General features: G+C 42.8%; 1 protein-coding gene across 1 annotated transcript in view; it reads left to right on the top strand.

Annotated features, from left to right (window-relative positions):
* Positions 1–24,498, top strand: part of CAP2 (cyclase associated actin cytoskeleton regulatory protein 2) — a 105,693-nt gene that overhangs the window by 19,074 nt on the left and 62,121 nt on the right. Inside the window, exons 2-3 of the mRNA XM_069960161.1 lie at positions 7,290–7,422; positions 14,116–14,216. Coding sequence (XP_069816262.1) covers positions 7,299–7,422; positions 14,116–14,216 — 225 coding nt within the window. The 5' untranslated portion in view covers positions 7,290–7,298. The remainder of the gene's footprint in view (positions 1–7,289; positions 7,423–14,115; positions 14,217–24,498) is intronic.

The raw sequence follows: 24,498 nt of genomic DNA, 5'->3' as shown, positions 1-24,498 counted from the left end.
ATTTCTTTACTTTATAGACTTAGTAGTGGAAGCCGTCTAATAGACGGAATCCATAACTAAGTCAGGGCCTAGTGTTAGCCGGTATAAAATGGCTAACACTAACCCCCCATTATTACCCCAGTACCCAATGCCACCAGGGGTACTGGGAAGATCCGGGTGCCAGTGGTCCCGGAGCGTCAAAATTGGCGCTCCTGGACTGGGGCGGCAGCAGGCTGGTAAGATTTAGGCTGGGGAGGGCCTAAACCAATAGCTCTTCCCACCCTGGTGTTACCAGGCTGCTGTCGCTTGGTTTTTAACCCGGCTGGTTATAAAAATAGGGGAAACCCTATGCGGGTTTTTTTAAATAAATAAATAATTTAAAAAGAAAGCATAGGGTCCCCCCTATTTTTATAATCAAGACACAAGTGAAATTTTTTTTTTATTCAAGTAAAAACACCCCCACACCCCTCATTGACCATTTTATTTAAAAAAAAAAAAAAAAAAACAACCGCTGGTCATCGTCGTAGTCCATCGAATCCAACGTAATCGACAGTATACCGATATCTGAAAAACAAAAAGGGAGAAACACACAAAAAACACACAAACAGGAGCACAACACCCATCATTGTGAGCGGTGTTGTGCACCTTACAGTATGCAGCATCTTTACAGATCGCTGCTTACAGTCTGGCCCCCAAGGGGTTGAGGGAGGATGTATTGCATCCCCCTTAACCCCTTGGGGGCCAGACTTATGTCAGACTGCACCCATCCCAGCAAGGAAGGGGTTAAGTGACCCCCCTTCCTTACTGGGATGGGTGCAGTGCTGGGGAGGGGGTGGGGAGAGCTATATACTCACCATCCGATGTCCCGATGTGTCCTCTTCGCTGGTCCGCAGCACAATGAAGTCACTGTGCTGCGGACGGCTCTTTATATGTGCGCTCAGCCAGCCAATCAGCTGAGCGCACATATAATTCAAAATGTTTCTTCTAATAATGCTATTGTGATAACATAATTAGAAAAAAACATTTGATGTTTTAAATAAAGTCAAGTATTGATTAGTACAGAATGCTCTATTTACCGGGAATATGAATTAACGGCTTAATGGAGCTTCCTGTACTAATTAATATTTAATTAATGAAACACATTTTTGTTGTAATAAAATCAGTTTCGTTGTTCAATAATTTAATTTAAACGAATCCATCATTGTGCAATTAAATATACTGTCAAAAAATAAATATATATATATATAAATATGCATTTATTTATATATATATTTATTTTAACAGTATATTTAATTGCACAATGATGGATTCGTTAGAATTAAATTATTGAACCATGAAAGGGACTTTATTACAAAGAAAATGTGTTTTATTAATTTAATATATTAACTATTAGAGGCATTGGCATTCGGCATTATTGCCGGCTATTTTTTAGGTACTCCGTACGGACCGACTGTCAATCCACGGCTGTGAATTTGCACAGTTCCGGCCGCAAACAATGGTCTTGTTCATTTTTGACGGGTCCGTTTACGATCGGGCTGTAGGCTTATACATAGTGTGCACTGTGCAGCCGTATATCGTATACTTTCCAGCGTACGCATCAACCTCAAAACTACGGGCGAATATTCGCGGCTCGCACTACGGCCGTACATATACGTAGTGTGAACATAGCCTTAATATAGGTGTCTCTAAAAGATTTACTTGCAGTAGGAAAGCGGGAACCGCTAAATATTACAATAATGGAAAACTTGATGCTACAATCGTGCTAGAGACCAAGATATGCAAAAAAAGGAAAAGAAAGCATGTATATACAAAATGTGCATATTTTATTTTATAGAAACCTTAAAAAGAATAAAAACATTTAAAAACCAATCATGCAGCACCCTATGATACAGGGTGTGCACCCCACTGAGCAGGGATAAGGTAAATCCACAAAGGAGACTGGGCACATTAGTACATATAGGAAATAATAAAGACAATAAAATAGAAGGCACCATATAACCTGTTGTTTTGAGAGCCTGGTAGGTCAATGGGGTGAGGATGTAAGTATAAGGAGTTTAAGTGAGGCTGCAAATAACGGGTATGTATATGTTACATGGTACATTAGATTGCTCACCCAGTCATGGCGTGTGTGGGTCATGCGTATGGTGGCTAAGGTAGCGCCACAAGCTGTGTCGTCACCAAACCACAATCATAGTAAGAACAGGGCCAAATAGGAGACTGCCATCTTGCTGAAGTTCAATAATATGTAATACATTGGTTACTTGACATAGTCAGCATATAGTTATAATAATAATCCGACAATACTAAAAATCCATAATGAATCACCATAGGTAAATAAAATACTGCAGCAGAGGTCTACACAAACAGAAAGGCCAGAAAACGTCAGTCCACGCAATCAGTGAGATTCAGGCCAAAACACTGTGACCTGTCATATGCTGAAGTCAGATTGGCTGTGTGACGACTGCAATTTTTTTGTAGGTAGGTTTATACAGTAAATATATACTTACCTACAACAAAATGGCGGCAACCATACAGCCAATTTGACTTCTCTAAAATGGCTGTTGTTACACTTCAGGATACACGATCAGCAGACAAGCAAGTAAATTCTCTGTTTGTAAATGACAGATTACAACTGTATTTTGGTATTATTTTACTAGTCATAGTCATACTATCAGTAACACAGGTTGTTACTATTTGGAAGTATGTATCAGAATTTTATTTGTATCTAGGGACAGAACATTTTGAACAATCTGACAAAGCTCAGGAAGTAACTGATAGCTTTGTCTGTTTTATTGTTGCGACACGAAACATTCCTCTGATCCTAACATGTACACATAATAGATTTACTTTGAAATGTATCAATGGTAAACTACAATATTTAAGCTAAGCTATGTGCACCGAATGTAAAATCAGCCATGTTTTTACAGTAAGATGGCCATAAAAATAGAAACAAACTATCAATTTTTACGTCTAATATTAATCTATTATATAGAGGTATTCCGGAGACTTAACAATTTTTTTTTTTGCCAATACATTACTTTAAAGTGCATGTACCACAAGGTACATTGCTATAGGCTTTTTACTATAACAGTTCGGCACCAGTGTGGGCATGCTGGTGGCGCGGTCCTTTTTTTGAACCGTTGCCTGGTTCCCGCACATGGTGCCAATCTATCTCCCCCCCAGTGGCGTGGCTCCATTGATTCTAATGGAGCCATGTCACAGAGAGGAGGAGGTTTCATCACACTAGGGGCCGGTGGGCCTATCCCCAGTGCTCAGCAATAGACCAGCACTGTGCATGGAAACCGGGTAGCGGTTCAAAAAAAGGACCGCACCACCGGCATCCCCACACTGGCGCTGGTCTGTTAATGTAAAAAGCCCATAGTGATATACCTGGTGGTACATTTGCTTTAATAAAGTAATTAAACTTTATTTTAAAAAATTTATACAGTACCTGGGGGAGGCTGCTGAGACTGTAAACAAAGCGAGCTGTGATAGCAGTCTGCAAAGGGACACTGCTCTGCAAAGTGATATAACTTTATTAAAGCAATATATTGAAAACAATTTTTTTGTTTTTAGAGTACCCCTTTAAATTCTGCAGTAATATGGAAGAATGAGTATGGAAATACAGCTGTTAATGAACACATGACTTTAAATTATGTCTGGAATTAGTACAGCATTTAAAATAAAGAGAGTTTTTCTTAATTTTTAGCTGTTAGAGGATAAAAACGGATGTAACAAAAAAATGTAATATTGTAAAAAAAAACTACTATAGAATATTAAAAAACAGCAGAATTTTGTAACATTTTTGTTGATTTTTGCACGGCCACCAAAAAAATGAACGAAGCCTCAAGATTCATAGCTGGCATGCACTGATGCATGACAATAAAAAATAGTAATTGTTCTATAATTTCAGGTAGGTCTGGCTGCTTATATGCGAGAAATGCAGTAACTAGTGAAACCATGACCTCAGCAGAATTCAACATTCAGTGCAGTTTCCGTGAGAGGTGGTACATAGCAATCACCTGGACATCTAATGAGTGGTGCTCTACACTATGAGCAATGTTCTTCAAAAAAACTTATTTTCCAGAGAGAAAAGAAACGTTGCGGCACTCATTCAGTATGCAGTATAAAGTATTGCAGTATAAAGTATTGCACTGAAATAAGCACTTCCTCTCTGCCATTCCCTGTGGCCCATGAGGAAGAGCTTACTTCAGCGTGAAACGATCATCGTCAGTGTTTGTATCCTCGATCATGATTGAAGCAATTTTTTTTTATGTGCATCTTCCGATGGATTACAACAGTGTTTTTATTTTGATTCAGTCCCCCCTATTTCCAATATATATGGCTTTTACTATTTGGCTGCAAATCTGCACATTTTCCCAATTGGAAACTAAGCAGCAAGCTTATTTTTTAGAAAGCTGTGTTAGTTGTGTTATCCAGGGTTAAGTAAACATAGCTGCTTTCTTCCAAAAACAGCACTACTCTTGCCCTAAAGTTATAGTTTTGAAATCCTAGTTATCCTCTTTAGGGTATGTTCACGGAAATCTCGCTGCAAGTTTGTAGCGAGATCTGCTACAAGTCAAGCTCCTGGCAGGTCCCTGTCAATACAAACACCCCTGCGAATATGTAATGCAGCCGCCCTCTTAACCCCTTCGGCTGCTGCTTGGCTGCCGCGCTGTCTGTGTATACACTACCTCTCTCCTTGCTGCATGGGGTCCCGGCGTCTTGCAGGACGCCGGGACCCTGTGCAGCAAGGAGACAGGTAATGTATCCACAGATAGCGTGGGAGCCGAGCGGCAGCAGAAGGGGTTAAGGGGGAAGCTGCATTACATACTTGCAGGGGTGTTTGTATTGACAGGGACCTGCCAGGACCTGACTCGTAGCGGATCTCACTGCTAAACCTGTAGCGAGATTTCCGCTGTGAGTCGGTACATGTGAACGTACCCTTAATCTCAGAAAGACAATACTCTGAGGCTCAGAGGACACAAATCAGACATGCATGCTGCAGCTCAACATGGCCTCTGTGACACTTGAGCTCAGAAGGAAAGCATACAGTGGTACCTCGGCTTAAGAGTAACTTAAATTGCTTTGGTTTAAGAGCTCCCTGTACTGGGTGGGAGGGCGAGTGGGGTCGGGGCATGGTCTGTATAGAGAGGTCTATAGCCCTGTACTCTGACCCAAGGAAGTCTCCCTCATCTTCTATATCATAGCAGATCCACTTCAGGCTGGGGCTTGCATCAGGGGACAGGACTGTGGAGGTAATCTCTTCATAGCTGTAACCCCTCTCTCCCCGGACAGAGAGTGCTGCATGTATGTGCCCACATCTGCCCTGCTCATTCCTTCATGCTCCCTGCAGTCTCTGTCAGCCCTTGTATTTCCCATCCTCTCCATTCCTGCTATAATGTGTCTGCACTCACACTCAGCTATACACACTGCTGCTATAATGTGCCTGCACTTACACTCAGCAATTCACACTGCTGTATAGAAAAGTTTCTGTCAGGTTGCATTCACACTTACGGGATACACAGCAGATCTGCAGCAGATACAGTATGAAGTTGCAGATTTGCTTTGAATCTAATCTGGGTCATTAAACCTGCTGCAGATCTGCTTCGTATCCTGTACGTGTGAATGCACCCTCACTGTCCTCCTGCACAGCTCTGTGATTCTCACTACCTTATTGGTCCATGCTGAGCACACACCCCATCCCCACACCCCATTGCTGTCATGTGACCACACAGACCTCTGACAGCAGCCCTGCTTCTCTATTCTAGCCTGTTGTACTACGCTACTGCATTATGGGGATCTGCAGCCCCATCCTGTATCTACAAACTGCAGCTGTATTTTCAGGTTTATGCACTTACTATACATTATACACCACATGCTGATTGCTATACTGTACAGTAACTTATAATATCACATATTCAGCTGTTTATAAATGTTTGTTTTACATGTTATTCAGAATATAAAATCATTATTTTTGGAGTGTGGAACCAATTGTCTGTATTCTAAAAATTTCTTGTGGGAAAATTTGCTTTCGTATAAGAGTGGATTTAGATTACAAGTAAGGTCCAGAACGAATGATACTCGTAATCCAAGGCACCACTGTATTTGTTTTATCCCACTCAGCTATCTGCTCATTTCTGCAGCACTAAGGATGACATAGAGTTGACAGATTCTCAGCTGGTTTGTGTAAAAATGTGTGACTTTTTGTCAGTTGTGCACCTCTCAATAAATCTGACATGGGTCATGGGAGCAGAAAATTTGGTTAGAATGCCATACAGACACACCAGTCTTAATTAACACCCCCCCCCCCCCCCCCCCAAGATGTACTAAATATCCTTACCAACCTACCATTACCTCCTGCCACCTGAAAATGGGAGGCATTAGACCTAGAGGATGTAATTACTAGCTGTGTCAGTAAGGCTATATTCACACATTCTGTAGGCTGTCCGCAATAGTGGACCCACAATTGCAAACAGCCTTACTGACCCGTACATTTGAATGGCCCTATTCATCCGTCAGTGCGTGTTACAGGGCCATGATCCGTGCCACAAAAAAGGGGCAAGTCCCAGTAGGTCTCTAATGAATAGGTCCATGCATTACGGACAACCTACGGATGCACTTCTGTAGTGCTGTCCATAGCTATGGGTCTGGGGCTACGGACAGCGTTACAGAACGTGTCAATGTAGCCATAGGTTTGAAGCATTGGAATTGGTTCGGTCCAGAATTTTGCAGTGTAGAATCTGTACCTCAAACCCCCATCAATTTACGGTACAATTCAAATGGATGGGGGTTCTCCATTAAAAAAAAATCCACATGTAAAGCATAGCATGCTGCAAATTTCTAAATTCTTCTTGTCATTATTTGTTTGTAGAAATGCTGTTGATTTTCACCCTTCAATGTTTTGCATTGATATGCTTTGTATATAACACATGCAGATTTTACTGAGGAATTCCTGCTGATTTGCCACAGAATTGCAGAAAAATCTGTGGCAGAAATGATCAGGCATTTCTGGAGTTGCACAAAATCCTGCAGATTGAGAAGTTTTTCTTTGGTTTCTCTTTATCATTCATTTCTAGGTTTAATGGTCCTATGACAGGTTTTCTAGATGATTCACAGTATTTTTAGGAATTGGTTTGGGGCTTTTTTGTCCGTTAACTTGAATTTGATGTAATAAAGCTATGTTTACTTTGTACTGTCATGCAACTGCTATAAAGGGGGAGGAAGGTAAAAAGGACATCATTACTGAATGAGTCACTACTTTAGCATTAGTATTTAACTTTAATATATCTTTTTACATTTCAACTCAGGTTTTCAAGATGGCAGAGGTGCATGGATTAATGGAAAGGCTAGAGAAAGCAGTGATTCGACTTGAAACAGCTTTGGCAACGTCTAGCTTTTCAAAGTCGGCAGGGAATGATGTTGTCAATGGAATAAACGGAGGTAAGGCGCCTTTAACATGTATAAAACAAGGGCATAACTGAGAGCCTAAGTTTAGTGACCAAACAAGATGTGACTTATGTATTGCATACAGCATGCCATTAACATGACTGCAGGCATTTCTAGTGTGGTGCCCCTGCAAATGATGTTCTCCTGTTGGTGCCTGTCAATCTAATATCTTCTGGTGACCACAGACTCTAAAGGCCCTCGTACACATTTGAGACATGTTAATTTCATTGTGATCAACTGACTGGCTAATGTATATGGGGGCCTTACAACTATAGCCCAGCAGATGTAGTCAGGGTAGAAAGTTATTTATAACTAGAGATGAGGGAACCAAATGTTTGGGTTTAAACAAACCCATATTATCAGCATTCGGAGAAAGTGACTGCAGCCCGAGGACTGCTTAGAAAACATGAATACATCCAATGGCTGTGTCCATGTTTTCCAGCTAGTTCTTGGGCTGGATCTTCCTTATCCCAGTAGCGAGATTCAAATGCTGATTGTTCGGCTGAACTTTTGGCAGGTTCGCTCATCTGTATTCATAACTGTTGATCCCTATGACCCCCTTTCACAAAAATTGCTAACAATCCTTGTAATATATATTCCCATTCACCATATTAGTTCTTAAAGCAGTGTAAGATGTTCATCCTAGTAAGTAACTGTACTAGAACCTAATGGCATATATGAAACACAATCACTAAGGGTCAAAACACACAAACAGGTTGAGTTGCACATGCATTGTGGGTTTTTTAACTGCAACAGTTTCCTATAGTAACTAATGGAAGTATTTCATTGCAGTTTTTGAGACTGCAGTGCAACCACAACGCAACCTAATCATTGGGAGAAAATTGTTCAAGTAATTGCTTAAAGTGGTATTCCACTCAATTTAAACTTATGGTATGTTGTTGCCCTGGCAAAGAACATAAACTGGCTATTCTTACCTTTCCGCGTTCACCCAGTATCCTCATACATCATCTTTGGGCCCCGTTGAAAGATCTCATCACTAATTCTGAGACAGACTGGTCTCAGCAGAAACAGCCCGCTCAGCCAATCAGTGACTGAGATGAAACAGCACAATGGCCATTGATGGCTTTTTTTGTTTTCTATCCAAGCAATAGTAAGCTAGCATTCATAGATTCCAGGGAAGAATTCCAAATGTAAATGCAGAAAATGAATTTTCAATGACATGTTGCTCTTTATCACTTTGTAAGCTTCAAGAAGGTTGCCTACTAGAGATGAGCGAACCTCGAGCATGCTCGAGTCGATCCGAACCCGAACTTTCGGCATTTGATTAGCGGTGGCTGCTGAATTTGGATAAAGCCCTAAGGTTATGTGGAAAACATGGATATAGTCATTGGCTGTATCCACGTTTTCCAGACAACCTTAGAGCTTTATCCAAGTTCAGCAGCCCCAGCTAATCAAATACCGAAAGTTCGGGTTCGGATCGACTCAAACCCGAACCCGGTTCGCTCATCTCTATTGCCTACCAATGTGATGTAGTTTGGGGCTCGACTGTCGCAAACATCCTGCAATGATTTTCAAGCAATTTTCTCAGGCCCCAGTTGTCAACCTGTTGAGAAAACTGTGTTAGGTCATCTTGGTGGCTTCAAAAGACAAACATTTTTGTACCAGGTGACAGCAGATGCCATCCTTAAAGCTCTGAAACCGGTTACTCTGCATTTGTTTTTGACAAGCATAAGTCTCGGATCAAGTTATTTAGTTCTGGCTGTATTATAGGATGGGGCTCACCAGACACACATGGTTCAAAGTCTGAATGAGTGTCGTTCCACATCACCCGCTCATCACCCATGGACTGAATCATCTTTATAGGCTGTCTTCTCCAGGCCCCATGTCTGGATTGGCTTTGGTACTGGAAGAGCCTCATCATGTGGCACTGGTCTCATAGGATGGGATGGGATTTTCAATGGATTTCTCTCTCTCTTAGCAAAGAAACCAAAGACATTGGTTAGACAGAAGTAACAGTCGGACACATGATCATCCTGTTTCCGCCATTTTATTGGGACAGCAAACGGCATTGACAGCTGAGAACCTCTCAGCCGACCTCTAAGACCAACAGCACATCATAGGCTTTCACAATGAGAGCTGTCATGGTACATCTTTAAGGCTTAAAGGGGATCTGTCAGCTCCCAGGCCCTACCTAAGGAGCTGACAGTGTGATGTAGCTGGCAGTCCTCTAGTGAGCATGGTGCCTTTTGGTAATTTGTCCGTGCAGTGGATTATGTACAATCTCAGGTCTCCTACTGTAATGAAGAGGCAAAGAGGAGTTCTTTGTGCCACACTCTGGCACACCTCACTACTACTACTTCATCCTTCCTCTTCTTCATGAATAATCAATGCTGTCCGGCCTCCCGCTCGCTCAGCTGTCAGCCAGTGTCTCTGATTGCAGATCAGTCCTCTGTAGGCAGTTTATGTCTGAAAAAAATACTCAGATATAGTTGAATCTCTGAACCCAAATGTGTTGGAGCTGTGGTCTGGGGGTAACTCACCTATCTAGAGAACTGACAACAGTTCATTCTTTGGTTCAAATCCCTGTTGAAATTGAGTGGATGGTCGCCATTTAATGGCAAATAAATGCCGCTATTTTAAAACAACGGCCATTGTTTCAAAATAATGGCCATTATTTGCCATTAAATGACCACTAAATTTCGACAGTTTGTAAACATAGCCTTTCTGTGTTTTCAATCAAATGGTTTTGGATTGCCAAATACTGACCAAAACACTGAGCAAAAATACTGTGAACATAGCCCTAAAAATGATACAATAATGAGAAAAAAAAAATAAAGACCTATATTGATTTCCATCAGGGGATTTGAACAAAAGAATAAACTGCTGGCAGGTCTGTAGACAGGTGAGTTACCCTTAGATCACAGCTCCAACGTATTTGACCTCAGAGATTCAACTATAGCTAAGTGTTTCTTTCAGATCTGCAAACAAAGACACTGGCTGACAGCTGACTTAGCAGGAGGCCAGGCAGCAGTGATTATTCATGAAGAAGAGAGAGCAGGAAGGAGTGGTGAGGCATGCCAGAGTGTGGCACAAACCAGTGGCGGAATTACTGCCGTAGCAACGGTAGCCGTTGCTACGGGGCCCGCCGCATCAGGGGGCCCGGGGACCGATCCAGTAATAGACAATATCCTGTTTAGCCCCCTGGCGGCCGAGCGGGCCAACCGGGTGCTGCTCCATCACTGTGAGTGCTCCTGGTGAGCGCTCACAGCTGCGATGTACACAGCTCCAGTGTCTGTGTAGCGCCGCCAGAGCCGGACCGCGACTGATGGGGAGCCTTCCCGGGGATCTGGAATTTAAATGCCAGATCCCTGGGCAAGCATGACCTTTAGCTGTGCGTTCGTCTTTAAGACACACGTACAGCTAGAGGGAGCGTCGCACCAGGTGACTTCCGGCCGCTGGGAGAGGGCGCCACTGGAAGCTGCTGGGATCCAGTGAGAGGTGAGTTGGTTTTTTGTTTTGTTTTTTCAATACTTTCACTGGGAGAGGGGAGGCTATACTACAGAGGGGAGGCTATACTACATGGGGTTATACTACAGGGGGGAGCTATACTACAGCGGGGGGCTATACAACTTAGGGTTATACTACAGGGGGAGCTATACTACAGGGGGACTATACTACAGGGTGGTATGTATTTCAAAGGGGGAGCTATAGTACAGGGGGCTTTATTTCAAGGGGGGCTTTAATTCAAAGGGGGGCTATACTACGGGGGGAGCTTTTTTTTAAAGTGGGTTTATACTACAGGGGGGAGCTTTATTACCAAGAGGGAGTATACTACAGGGGAGGCTTTATTACAACGAGGGGCATTATTACAAAGAGGGGCTATACTACAGGGGGGCTTTATTACAAGGAGGGGCATTATTACAAAGAGGGGCTATACTACAGGGGGGCTTTATTACAAAGATGGAACTATACAGCAAAGAGGGTAATATACTACACAGAGGCTGGAAAAGGGGGGGGGGCTATACTGCACAGAGGGGCCTATATTACAGAGGCTGCACAAAGGGTGGGCTAAACTTAGGACACATAGATGGACACGGAGGACCTATAGATGGGCTGCTTTGAGTGGTATATAGTTAGTACATATAGGCAAAAATGGGGCTGGCCTTACTATATGGTGACTGCATCAAGGGGCATATTACTACATGGGAGCTGCACAGGGAGGCCTAACTACTATAGAGATGCACAGAATGGGGCTAGACTACTATACAGGGGCACTGAAGGGTCTAACTACTATATGGATACAGAACTACCACTATATGAGGGCACAGATGAGACAGTATAAAAATGAAGGATAATGATGGTGCAAGAGTGAAGAGCCTAAAATGTTTGTCTGGCAGAGCCTACGGGGATGACTTGTGACTGAGAGAAGTCCTCATGATGGCCCGGGCCGGATGGAGCGGAAGAGTCAAAGAGAGCAGCTCTGATTGGAGAAGACTCTCCCTGTGAGTCATTGGCTGTAACTGCACTGCAATCACTTATGGTGTAGACCTGATATCTGCTGCTATAAGGTCACTGTATGAGGTGATATTGGTCTTTGTAGAGTGGATTTAATTCAGTAGCAGTGGCGGTATTAGTCAGTATGTGGTGGTAATACTGACTAATACCGGGGGCGGGGGGGTGGGGCCCAATCAAAAGTTTGCTATGGGGCCCAGCCATTTCTAGTTACGCCCCTGGCACAAACGTTGAGCCACAACTCCTCTTTGACTCCTACAGTAGAATCCACTCCACGGACAAATTACCAAAAGGTAACATGCTTACTAGGGGACTGCCAGCACCTCAGGTAGGGCCTGGGTACTGAAAGATTTCCTTTAACCCTTTCCCGCACGAGGACGTAACTGTACGTCCTTGTGCGGGTGCGGGCGTTCAGAGCGGGGCCGTGCGACGACCCCGCTCTGAACCGCCGCGATCCCGGGTGCCTCATGTAGCCCGGGATCGCGGCTATTAGCGGGCACGGTCCGATCGCCGTGCCCGCTAATTAGATAATCGGAGGCATCTGTCAAAGATGACAGCTGCCTCCGATTACCGGATTCAGCCGTTCCCTGGTGTCTAGTGGGGGAGATCTCTGTTACTGAAGCCGGCCGGGGACCGCTCCAAGATGGCGCCGTCCTCGGCTCGGCACTCGTTTGTTTTCGGCTGCAGCAGCCGAAAGCAAACGAGTGCCGATCTCATTGATCTTTGCTGTATAACTATACAGCAAAGATCTCAATGAGAGATCAAAGTATATATACTAAAAGTCCCCTAGGGGGCTTCTAGTGTATGTGTAAAAAAAAAAAATTAAGTGTTGTTGTCAATAAAAGGCCCCCTCCCCTAATAAAAGTCTGAATCACCCCCCTTTTCCCAGGTTATAAATAAAAGTAAATAAATAAATAAACATCTTTGCTATCACCGCGTGCGTAATCACCCAAACTATTAATTAATCACATTCCTGATCTCGCACGGTAAACGGCGTAAGCGGAAAAATATCCCAAAGTGCAACATTGCGCATTTGGTCGCATCAAATCCAAAAAAAAATTAATAAAAAGCGATCCAAAAGTCATATATGAGCAATCAAGGTACCGATAGAAAGAACACATCATGGCGCAAAAAATGACACCTCACACAGCCCCATAGACCAAAGGATAAAAGCACTATAAGTATGGGAATGGAGCGATTTTAAGGAACGTATATTTGTTAACAATGGTTTGAATTTTTTACAGGCCATCAGAAAGGTTATACATGTTACATATCGTTTTAATCGTAACGACTAGAGTTTTACCATAGGACACACGGCGTAAAAACACAATCCCCCCAAAGAAAAAGAATTGTTTTTTTTTTTCAATTTTACTGCGCATATAATTTTTTTCTGGTTTCGCAGCATATTTTAAGCAAAAATCCAGCCTGTCATTGCAAAGTACATTTAGTGACGCAAAAAATAATGGCTCATGTGGGTCTGTAGGTGTAAAAATGCAAGTGCTATGGCCTTTTAAGCACAAGGAGGAAAAAACGCAAAAACGTAAATTAGCCTGGTCCTGAAGGGGTTAAGCATGTACTCTCCACAAATGTAACATAAGTTATTTTGACTGTTCCGATACTGCTGTAGTTTATAGCTGCTTGGATTTTAAATAACTTGTAGAATCTTTGCAAGCACATTTTACAGCCTCTGAAGCAGCATCCATACAAGTAAGGTGCACCTAGTCTTTTTGCCAATTGCCCTGAAGTTTTGTAATTTCAATTAAAAGCAAGGAATTCATGCCTTTGCATTCCTATATATTACATAACAGCACATATGTTGTGAAAAATATATAGACAGCCTAAAAATATGACAAAAACACTAAAACAGAAGATTTCAGAAAAGCAATACGGGATAGGAAAATCTCAAGGTGATTTTCCTGATCAGCTGTTTAAATTACATGATACACCCAAACGTTTTCAGGAAGCAAAATCTTCTTCCAGTGTAACAGTTCAGCTATTAGACATTACCTGCAACATGCTCCCATCGGACTCTTGTCTCGAAAGATAACTTTCGAGACCCCAAAGAAAGGAAATACAGTGCCAAAGAGCAGAAGAGGAAGGACCTATTTTTCTCTCCGGATAACCCCTGTAAATTGTTGTATTCTGTAATGATTAGATGTTGCTAGTGTTATGTGTGCATCTTGTGTATATTTTAAGCTCTTGTGTACATTTCAGGTGTTGCTCCATATGTTGAAGCTTTTGATGCCCTGCTGACTGGACCTTTGGAACAGTATCTGAAAAACAGCAAGACTCTTGGTGGCGATGTGGAAACTCATGTAAGTCTTGTGTTTTATTGGATTAAAATGTATGAGTTAAAATTATATTGCCCTTTATTGTGCAGTTGATCATTTTTGTTTTTTGAATGTCTTTTAAGGGGGTTATCCAGGATAGGGTATAAGTGTATGATTGCAAGATAATTAATAGAGAACAAATGGTGTATGTGCCGACACACAGCTCCATTCGGTCAGGAGACTCAGTTTCTTGTTCCTGAGATTGCAGTGGGTCTCAGAGCTTAGACCCCCTGCTATAGGACAGTTATCCTATCCCTGTCTTCTGGTTAGGGGATATATTTTTAAGTCAAACACAGAAATATAGATTACATAGATGTCAGTTATGCTAGAAGATGGACATCTACCAGCACTGACATCTATGCATGCGGCTGTGATGCTATCCTGGGCTTACAAATTATCACTCTTTCCTTATTCGTTCTATATAGTTATATAGATTTTCAAATTACTTCTTTTTTTCTTCAGAAATTCAAGCCTTCAGTAGTTCTTGGAGGATGTCCTTGAGTTATTTCCAGTCTAACACAATGCCCCCTGCTGCCACCCCTATTGCAGGGCAAACAACCAGAGCAAACCAAATCCATCCTGCTCTGGGCAGTTCTTGATACAGGCTTAGGTGGCTGAAGGAAGCACCATGTCTGAATTAGCATAACTACATGTTCTCCTCCAGGGGACACAGCAGCTGATAAGTACTGGAAGGCTTGATTTTTTTAGTTTGATAATTTACAAATCTGTATAACTCTCCATCACCATTTACTTAGAAAATATAGTTTTCTTCTGGGAAATAACCCTTTAAGGATGATCCTGTGATCGACAGACCAAATAACCATAACTTACAGTAACGTACTAATATAGCGTTATCACTAATAATATTGACTTGAGTGTGCTTTTGCGTGATTCACCAGACAAGAAGTTAAAATTAGAAGAACTACAAAATGTGTATTGTTTCAAGCTCCTCGGCTCCTCCCTCTCTTCATAGGCAACACATCATCCTTTGATGTCTCAGGTGGCTTGACTGGATCTTGTCTAAGCTCTAAACTCACCCCCAGAGTAATGTTACTATCTTTGACCAGCCTACATCACCATCTCCCTGTCATATACACAGATACATTTATAACTTTAGTTGGACATTTATCTTGAGTGAGGCGTGGTTACAGCATGCTGCCTTGTACTGAATGATGCTACAGAGCAGACAAGGAGTTAATGCAGTAGGTGTTGCAACTTCACTGCAATAGTTAGCAGTGAAATTACATGTCCTGCAAGAACTTTGGGCAGGAACTGGAAGGAGTGCTGGGGGGGGGCAGTAGGCAGACTGGTATGTAGTGATGGGTAGTTTGTGAATGATCAGTTCAAAATAAACGAATCTTTAACCCCTTAGTGACCGCCATGCTGCCTTTTCACGGCGGCCACTAATGGGCTTTATTCCGATGCGTACGCCTTTTAACGGCGGGCGCATCGGAATAAATTACCGCCCGGCGGCGGCGGCAGCAGAGCGGGTGATCAGCGGTCAGTGTGACAGCTGACCCCCTCCTGTAACTGCCCGGAGCGGAGGATTCTCCGCTCCGGACAGTTTAACCCGTTAAATGCCGCTGTCAAAGCATGACAGCGGCATCTAACGGGTTCCGGTGTGTACCGGACGGCGCCGCAGGTCCACTTACATAATCGGAGGTCCTGCGGCGCCGTCCGGTCCCCCCGACGTCTCCATGGTAACTCCGGGGGCCTAATGAAGGCCCCCGGGCTTACCATGGATAAGCCATCCTGCTGACAGGGGTGGCTGTGCTACTGCCTGTCAGCAGGATGGTCACATGATACAATACACTGTACTGCAGAAGCAGTACAGTGTATTGTATACTGTGATCTAAGTGTTACACTAGTGTACAGTAATGTACACTAGTGTAAAAAAGTAAAAAAAAGTGCACCAAACACAGGGCCGGGATCCTCAGCGAGTCTCACTGCGAATACGCAGCCAGAAACTCGCTGCGGATACGACAAGTGTGTTTGTACCCTTAAAAAAAGATCAAACTCTCATTCTATCCACCACCAGAGGTGGCGGAGAGCATGGGGCAATGATCAGGGACTAGCCGATGTGGTCCTGGCACAAGTGATCAGCGGTATATACTATATACCACTGATCATTTGTTCCAAATGCTTCCGGCACTTTTTGTCCCCTGTCACCAAAAATCATTGGTGACGGGATAAAAAGTCAAGTGCCCCGGATTACCTGTAACCACTCCAGATTACCTGTAACCACTCCGCATTACCTGTAACCATCCCACATTACCTGTAACCACCCCGCATTACCTGTAACCACCCCAGATTACCTGTAACCACTCCGCATTACCTGTAACCACTCCGCAGTACCTGTAACCACCCCGCATTACCTGTAACCACCCCGCATTACCTGTAACCACTCTGCATTACCTGTAACTACCCCAGATTACCTGTAACCACTCCGCATTACCTGTAACCACCCCAGATTACCTGTAACCACTCCGCATTACCTGTAACCACCCCACATTACCTGTAACCACCCCAGATTACCTGTAACCACCCCAGATTATTCATAACCACTCCAGTTTACCTGTAACTGCTCAGATTACCCGTAACCACCCCAGATAGCCAGTAAACACCCCCAGATTGCCTGTAACCACCCCAGATTGCCACAGGCTACCCATAACCACTACAGATTGCCCGTAACCACCCCAGATTGCCCATACCCACCCCAGAATGCCTGTCACTCCTCCCCCAGATTGCCCGTCACCACCTCAGATAGCCGGTAAACACCCCCAGATTGTCCGTTACCACCCCATATAGCCAGTAAACACCCCCAGATAGCCAGCAAACACCCCTAGATAGCCAGTAAACACCCCCAGATTGCCCGTGACCACCCCAGATAGCCAGTAAACACCCCAAGATAGCCAGTAAACACCCCCAGATAGCCGGTAAACACCCCTAGATAGCCAGTAAACACACCCAGATTGCCCATAAACACCCCAGATTGCCACAGACTGCTCGTACCACCCCAGATTGCCCATAAACACCCCAGATAGCAAGTAAACACCCCCAGATTAATTGTAATCTCATAAAAAAAAAAATCTTTTAGCACCTGCGCTATTCTAATAACCGATACTAGCTGTGGTTTTGCACAAGCAAAATGACACTCCTTCCCTTCTGAGCCCTGCTGCATGCCCATACAGTGGTTTATGCCCACATATGAGGTACCGTTGTACTCAGGAGAACCTGCTTTACAAATTTTGCAGTGCATTTTCTCTCCTGTTTCTTGTGAAATTGAGAAATTTCAAACTAAACAAACATATTATTGAAAAAATTCATTTTTTTTCATTTTTACTTTCTAATTTTGAATCCTTTCCTCTAATACCTGTGGGGTCAAAATGCTCACTGCACCCCAAGATGACTTCTTTGAGGGGTGCCCTTTCCAAAATGGGGTGACTATTTGGGGGTTTCTCTTCTGCGGACACTACAGGGGCGCTGCAAACGCACCCGGTGCTCGGAAACTTCTTCAGAAAAATCTGCACTGCAAATGCTAATTGGCGCTCCTTCCCTTCTGAGCCCCACTGTGTGCCCATACAGTGGTTTATGCCCCCATATGGGGTACCATTGTACTCAGGAGAACCTGGGTTACAAATTTTGGGGTGCTTTTTCTCTCCTGTTGCTTGTGAAAATTAGATACTTTAATCTGAACGAACATATTATTTGAAAATTTCTATTTTCCATTTTTTCCAGCCTAATTGTGAATACTTTCCTCCAGCCCCTGTAGGGTTAAAATGCTCATTATACCCCTAGATTAATTCTTTAAGGTGTCTAGTTTCCAAAATGGGGTCATTTATGGGGGGGTTTCAAGTATACAAGCCTCCTTAACACACTTAAAAAAGAACTGGTCCCTAAAAAAATTTGTTTTGGAAATTTCATGAAAAATTGGTAATTTGCTGATACATTTCTAAGCCCCGTAACACTGAAGAAAAGTAAAATATGTTTACGAAATTATGCCAGAATAAAGAGGACATATTGGTAATGTGACCTAGTAACTAATTTATGTGATACAACTTTCTTTACTTAGAAGCAGAGAATTTCAAAGTTTGTAAAGTGCAAATTTTTCAAATTTTTCATGATATTTTTATGTTTTTCACAAAAAACACAAAAGATAGTGACCAAATTTTACCACTAATATAAAGTACCATATGTTACAAAAAACTATCTCAGAATCGCTAGCATATGTTAAAGCATCACTGAGCTATAAGCGCATAAAGTGAGACAGGTCAGATATTGAAAAATGAGCCTGGTCATTAAGGCTCAAATAGGCTTGGTCCCTAAGGGGTTAAAGTGACCTAAATGATTTAGTTCACTTTCCCAGCAAAAATTAGTTCAAAATTAACTACAGCCAGGGGGCGACAGAGAGTCCAACCCAGCAGCTCCACCTCCATTACTGTCACACTGCCATTTGCTTTTAGGTCCCCCCTGCTGGAAAATGAAAGTAAAAAAACACAGCGTGTGTTTGTGTGTGTGTGTGTGTGTGTGTGTGTGTGTGTGTATGTGTGTGTGTGTGTGTGTAAAAGAGAGAGAATGTTCATCCAGCTCAGTCATCTATGGTTCTGTCGTCATCTTGTTAGCCCAGAGCTCCAGTCTTGCTGCCAGCACTGGCTCCTCACGTTGTGCTGTATATGTTACTTGCAGCTTTACTGTTTTACTGCTCCCTCATACATTCACCTTGTATGTCAGTACCTCTAACTACCACGGTGTCACTACTGAGCACAGTCATATACATATGATTGAACTAGACTCCTGATTCCTTCTCCTGGCTCATATAGTTTGTAGCTCACTTAGTGAACTAGACTGCTGATTGGTTCTTCTGTAGCTGAGTAGTTCACAGGTCACATGATGATCCATCACCTACGAGGCTCCTCAAGACACAGAGATGTGAGCTACAGCCATGTTGGGACCAATATTGTACTTCTATTTCCTCCACCAGGTATCTTGATCTTATTATAATGTTGAATAAAATGTCATAGCCAGAGCAGGGAATTATTCTAAAAAACTATCATTGAGATAAAAGATGCCAAAAATAAAAATACCATTGGCTATGATGCAGGCCCGGACTGATAATCTGGCAGGCCGGGCAAATGCCCGCTGGGCTGCTCAGATTATCAATCCGAGGGCCGCCGACCAACCCCCCTCCGCTAGCCCTACCGGCCGCCGCCGTCGCACAGGTCAAGGAATTGGTGCGTCCGCTCTGCATCTGCTGCTGTTAGCTGCTTACATATTCCGTCATCAGCAGCCCGATGCAGACCGGCCCCGGAGTCTCCCAGCTCCAGCCCTGCGGCGCCTGCACCCTCATCTACTGCTCTGTGGCCGGCAGTAACGGATGACGTCACACGTCCGCCGACGTGCAGTAGATGAGAGAGGTGCAGGCGCCGCGGGGCTGGAGCTGGGAGACTCCGGGGCCGGTCTGCATCGGGCTGCTGATGACGGAATATGTAAGCAGCTAACGGCACCGGACCAGAGAGGACCAGGAAGAATCTGCTGGATCCGAGGTGAGTATACTTTTGTTGTTTTTTTTTTACAATGTGGGGGCTGTACAGAAGGCCACATTTACTATGGGGGGGGGCTGCATGGGGGGGGGATAATATGTTGGGGCTATACTATTTGGGGGCTGACTACACAGGGACCGATACTATGTGGGGGGGCTACACGGGGGGGGTTTAATATGTTGGGGCTATACTATGTGGGGGATGACTACACAGGGACCTATACTATGGTGGGGGGCTACACAGGGGGGGATAATATGTTGGGGGCTATTCTATGTGAGGGCTGGCTACACAGGGACCTATACTATGTGGGTGGGGTAATATATTGGGGCTATGCTATGTAAGGGCTGGCTACACAAGGACCTATCTTATGTGGGGGGCTACATGGGAAGGGGGTAATATGTTGGGGCTATACTATGTGGAGGCTGACTACACAGGGACCTATACTATGTGGGGGCCTACACGGGGGGGGGATAATATGTTGGGGGGGCTATACTATGTGGGGGCTGACTACACAGGGACCTATACTATGTGGGGGCCTACACGGGGGGGGGATAATATGTTGGGGGGCTATACTATGTGGGGGCTGACTACACAGGGACCTATACTATGTGGGGCCTACGGGGGGGGGGTAATATCTTAGGGGCTATACTATGTGGGGGCTGGTTACACAGGGACCTATACTATGTGGGGGGCTCCAGGGGGCGGGAATAATAGGTTGCGGTTATACTACGTGGGGGCTGGCTACAAAGGGACCTATACTATGTGGGGGGCTACACCGGGGCGGGAATAATATTTTGGGGCTATGCTATGTGGGGGCTGGCTACACAGGGACCAATACTATGTGGGGGGCTACATGGTGGGGTAATATATTGGGGCTATGCTATGTGGGGGCTGGCTACACAGGGACCTATACTATGTGGGGGGCTACATGGGGAGGGGGTAATATATTCGGGCTATGCTATGTGGGGGCTGGCTACACAGGGACCTATACTATGTGGGGGGCTACATGGGGGGTAATATTTTGGGGCTATGCTATGTGGGGGCTGGCTACACAGGGACCTATACTATGTGCGGGGCTTCATGGGGAGGGGGTAATATATTGGGGTTATGCTATGTGGGGGCTGGCTACACAGGGACCTATACTATGTAGGGGCTACAAAGGTAGGATATACTTTGTGGGCTACACAGGGGAAAGGGCTATATTATGTGGGACTGCACAGGGCATCTATATTATGTGTGGGGGGCTATATTATTTATGGGCTGCACATGGGGACCTCTGCTATATAAGTTCTGCTCAGTGGGACCTATGGTATATGGGGACTGCTGCTCAGGGGAGCCTACTATAGGGGAGCATTGAAGTTGCCTATATAATGACATAACACAGAGGGTCTAATACTATATAGGCACACGGAGCTGCTTGACTACTATTTGGAGGCACATATTGGGCCTGACTGCTTATGTGGGAGATCAGAGGGGGCATTGTTACTGTGTAAAGCAATGGGGAATATAGGTTTATGATGAGGTATAAGGTTAGGATGGTGCTGGAGCATGGAGCCTAAAGTGTTTGTCTCGCAGATTCTGGGGAGAAGAGTCATGGCTCAAGAAATCTTCATGATGGGCTGAGCCAGATGGAAAGAAAAGGAAAAAACAGACAACTTTGACTACCAAGAACGTCACTTATGATTCATGTAGGAAGACGCCTCCTGTAAGTCACTGGATGCAACTGCACAATCATGCATAATCACTTTTTGGGTGCATTCACACGTACAGGATCTGCTGCATATTTGATGCTGGGTTCCGTCATTGAGTAACAAAGATATCTGCAGCATGAAATCTGCTGCAGATCCTATATGTGTGAACACACTCTTAAGGCCTGTAGATCCATTGTATAGCTGGATCTTTACCTCTATGTGGTCACGGCTAGAGATGAGTGACCTTACAGTAAGTTTAGGTTCACATTAACCCAAATCCTGCTGAGGTAGAATATTGTATTTTATATACTGGTGCTATAAAGGGAATATTATTAATAGACAGTACAGCAGTATTATCCAGTCACTGTATGGTGATGACGGCGGTGGTCATGGTATTATTTGTCCTGTGTATATTCATTTTATTGGTAATACTTGTGTTCACGTAGTGGATTTTCTTCAGTGACAGCATAGTGGTATTAGTCATGTTCTTGTGATGATCACATGGTGGTCACAGTGTTGAGATATTGTCTGTGACTTGTATACTGTAATAATGTTAGTATCAGTCCCTTTATAAAGGATTGGTCAGTAACAGTATGGCGGTAATATGTATAATGATGATATTCGCTTCCTGTATACTGGTGTTAGTTGGTAACTATAATAGCTATTTAGAGATATACAGTATTATCATGCATAGAAAATTGTCTTACCAGTGCTAACATTATACAGGAAATGTGTAATATTATTTTACATATCCTAAAAATTTTCCTAGGACCCTACTTACACCTCTGATTGCTGCTGTAGCCTGTTGTTGCATAATAGATAGGAGATAGATAGATAGATAGATAGATAGATAGATAGATAGATAGATATATAGGAGATAGATAGGAGATAGATAGATAGATAGATAGATAGATAGATAGATAGATAGATAGGAGATAGATAGATAGATAGATAGATAGATAGATAGATAGATAGGAGATAGATAGATAGATAGATAGATAGATAGATAGATAGATAGGAGATAGATAGATAGATAGATAGATAGATAGATAGGAGATAGATAGATAGATAGATAGATAGGAGATAGATAGATAGATAGGAGATAGATAGGAGATAGATAGATAGATAGATAGATAGATAGATAGATAGATAGATAGATAGGAGATAGATAGGATATAGAGAGATAGATAGGATATAGAGAGATAGATAGATAGGATATAGATAGATAGGAGATAGATAGATAGGAGATAGATAGATAGATAGGAGATAGATAGATAGATAGATAGATAGATAGATAGATAGATAGGATATAGAGAGATAGATAGATAGGATATAGAGAGATAGATAGATAGATAGATAGATAGATAGATAGATAGATAGATAGAAAGGAGATAGATAGATAGATAAATAGACTTTGCACCATTCCCGTCAATGGAACTGAGCTGCAATACAACACAACACAACCTAAGAACAACCTAAGGACCTAAGTGTGATATGGTATGTGGGCTGGAGGGGTGTGAGTGCCAGGGCTGATTTTCAGTCCCAGTCCGGCCCTGCTATGATGGGTATAAATATGGGTATGAAGGGTACAAATGTGGCTATGAGGGGTATAAATGTGAGTATAGTGGATATTACTCTATTGACTCCCAGCTGATTAATAGCAGTAGTGTTTTTGGACAAAAAATGCAATACATTTTTAAAAGCAGAAAAACCATGAAAATTATTGGTATATTACATACGCATAAATCGATAATTTTGCAAAGTTTAGTATGACACTATGAGCTTATTATTTAAGTGATTGCATTAACAAAAATATTAACTAATAAAATGTGACCATTTTACCAAAATAATATCTCATTCAAGCAGCCAGCACTGAAGGCTCCGCGTGTAATAGAAAAAAAAATCTGTCCTAGTAACTTCTTATCCGGTTCCCAGAGCCAGACGTATAATGAACTATATTAACTAAATGAGCCAATCTTGTGAACTACTCGTTTAACCCCTTAAGGACCGGGTCTTAAATTGCCTGAAGGACTGAGGCAAATTTTATGAATATGACCTGTGTCAATTTATTCATTAACCCCTTAAGGTCAAAGACAATTTTCGTTTTTGCACTTTTGCTTTTTCCACTTTATGTTTAAAAGTCCATAGCGCTTGCATTTTTTCACCTAGAGACGTATATGAGCGCTTATTTTTTGCGAAACCAATTGTACTTTGCAATGACAGGCATTATTTTTCCATAACATATGCTGCAAAACGGGAAAAAAATCATTTGCGCTGTCAAATTGAAAAAAAAAAGGAATTTGTTTTGATTTCGGGGAGTTTTGCATTTACGCCGTTCGCCCTATGGTAAAACTGACTGGTTATCCATGTTCCTCAAGTCGTTACGATTACAACAATATGTATTATGTATAACTTTTATATTATCTGATGGCTTGTAAAAAATTCAAACCATTGTTAACAGATATATGTTCCTTAAAATCGCTTTATTCCCAAGCTTATAGCGCTTTTATCCTTTGGTCTTTGGGGCTGATTGAGGAGTCATTTTTTGCGCCATGATGTGTTCTTTCTATTGGTACCTTGATTGCGCATATACGACTTTTTGATCACTTTTTATAAAAAATTTTCTGGATTTGATGCGACCAAAAATGCGAAAATTTTGCACTTTGGAATTTTTTTGCACTTACGCCGTTTACCATGCGAGATCAGGAATGTGATTAATTAATATTTCGGGCGATTGCGCGCGCGGCGATACCAAACATGTTTATTTATTTGTTTGTTTATTTATTTATTTATATTTATATAATGGGAAAAGGGGGGTGATTTGGACTTTTAATAGGGGAGGGGATTTTTTATTAATAAAAAAACATTTTTACTTTTATTTTTACTTTAACTATAAGTCCCCCTGGGGGACTTGTATATAAACAGCAATGATCTCTCATAGAGATCAATGCTGTGTATATACACAGCAAAGATCGATTAGATCGGTCATAGATTACTATGGCCTGCTGCAGGCCATAGCAATCTATTGCAGAGCCG

Source organism: Dendropsophus ebraccatus, chromosome 2 (genome assembly GCF_027789765.1).
Source record: "Dendropsophus ebraccatus isolate aDenEbr1 chromosome 2, aDenEbr1.pat, whole genome shotgun sequence".
In the NCBI taxonomy this organism is placed as follows: Eukaryota; Metazoa; Chordata; class Amphibia; order Anura; family Hylidae; genus Dendropsophus; species Dendropsophus ebraccatus.
The sequence above is the reverse complement of the archived record's forward strand: the minus strand, read 5'-3'. Positions and strand labels throughout refer to the sequence as shown.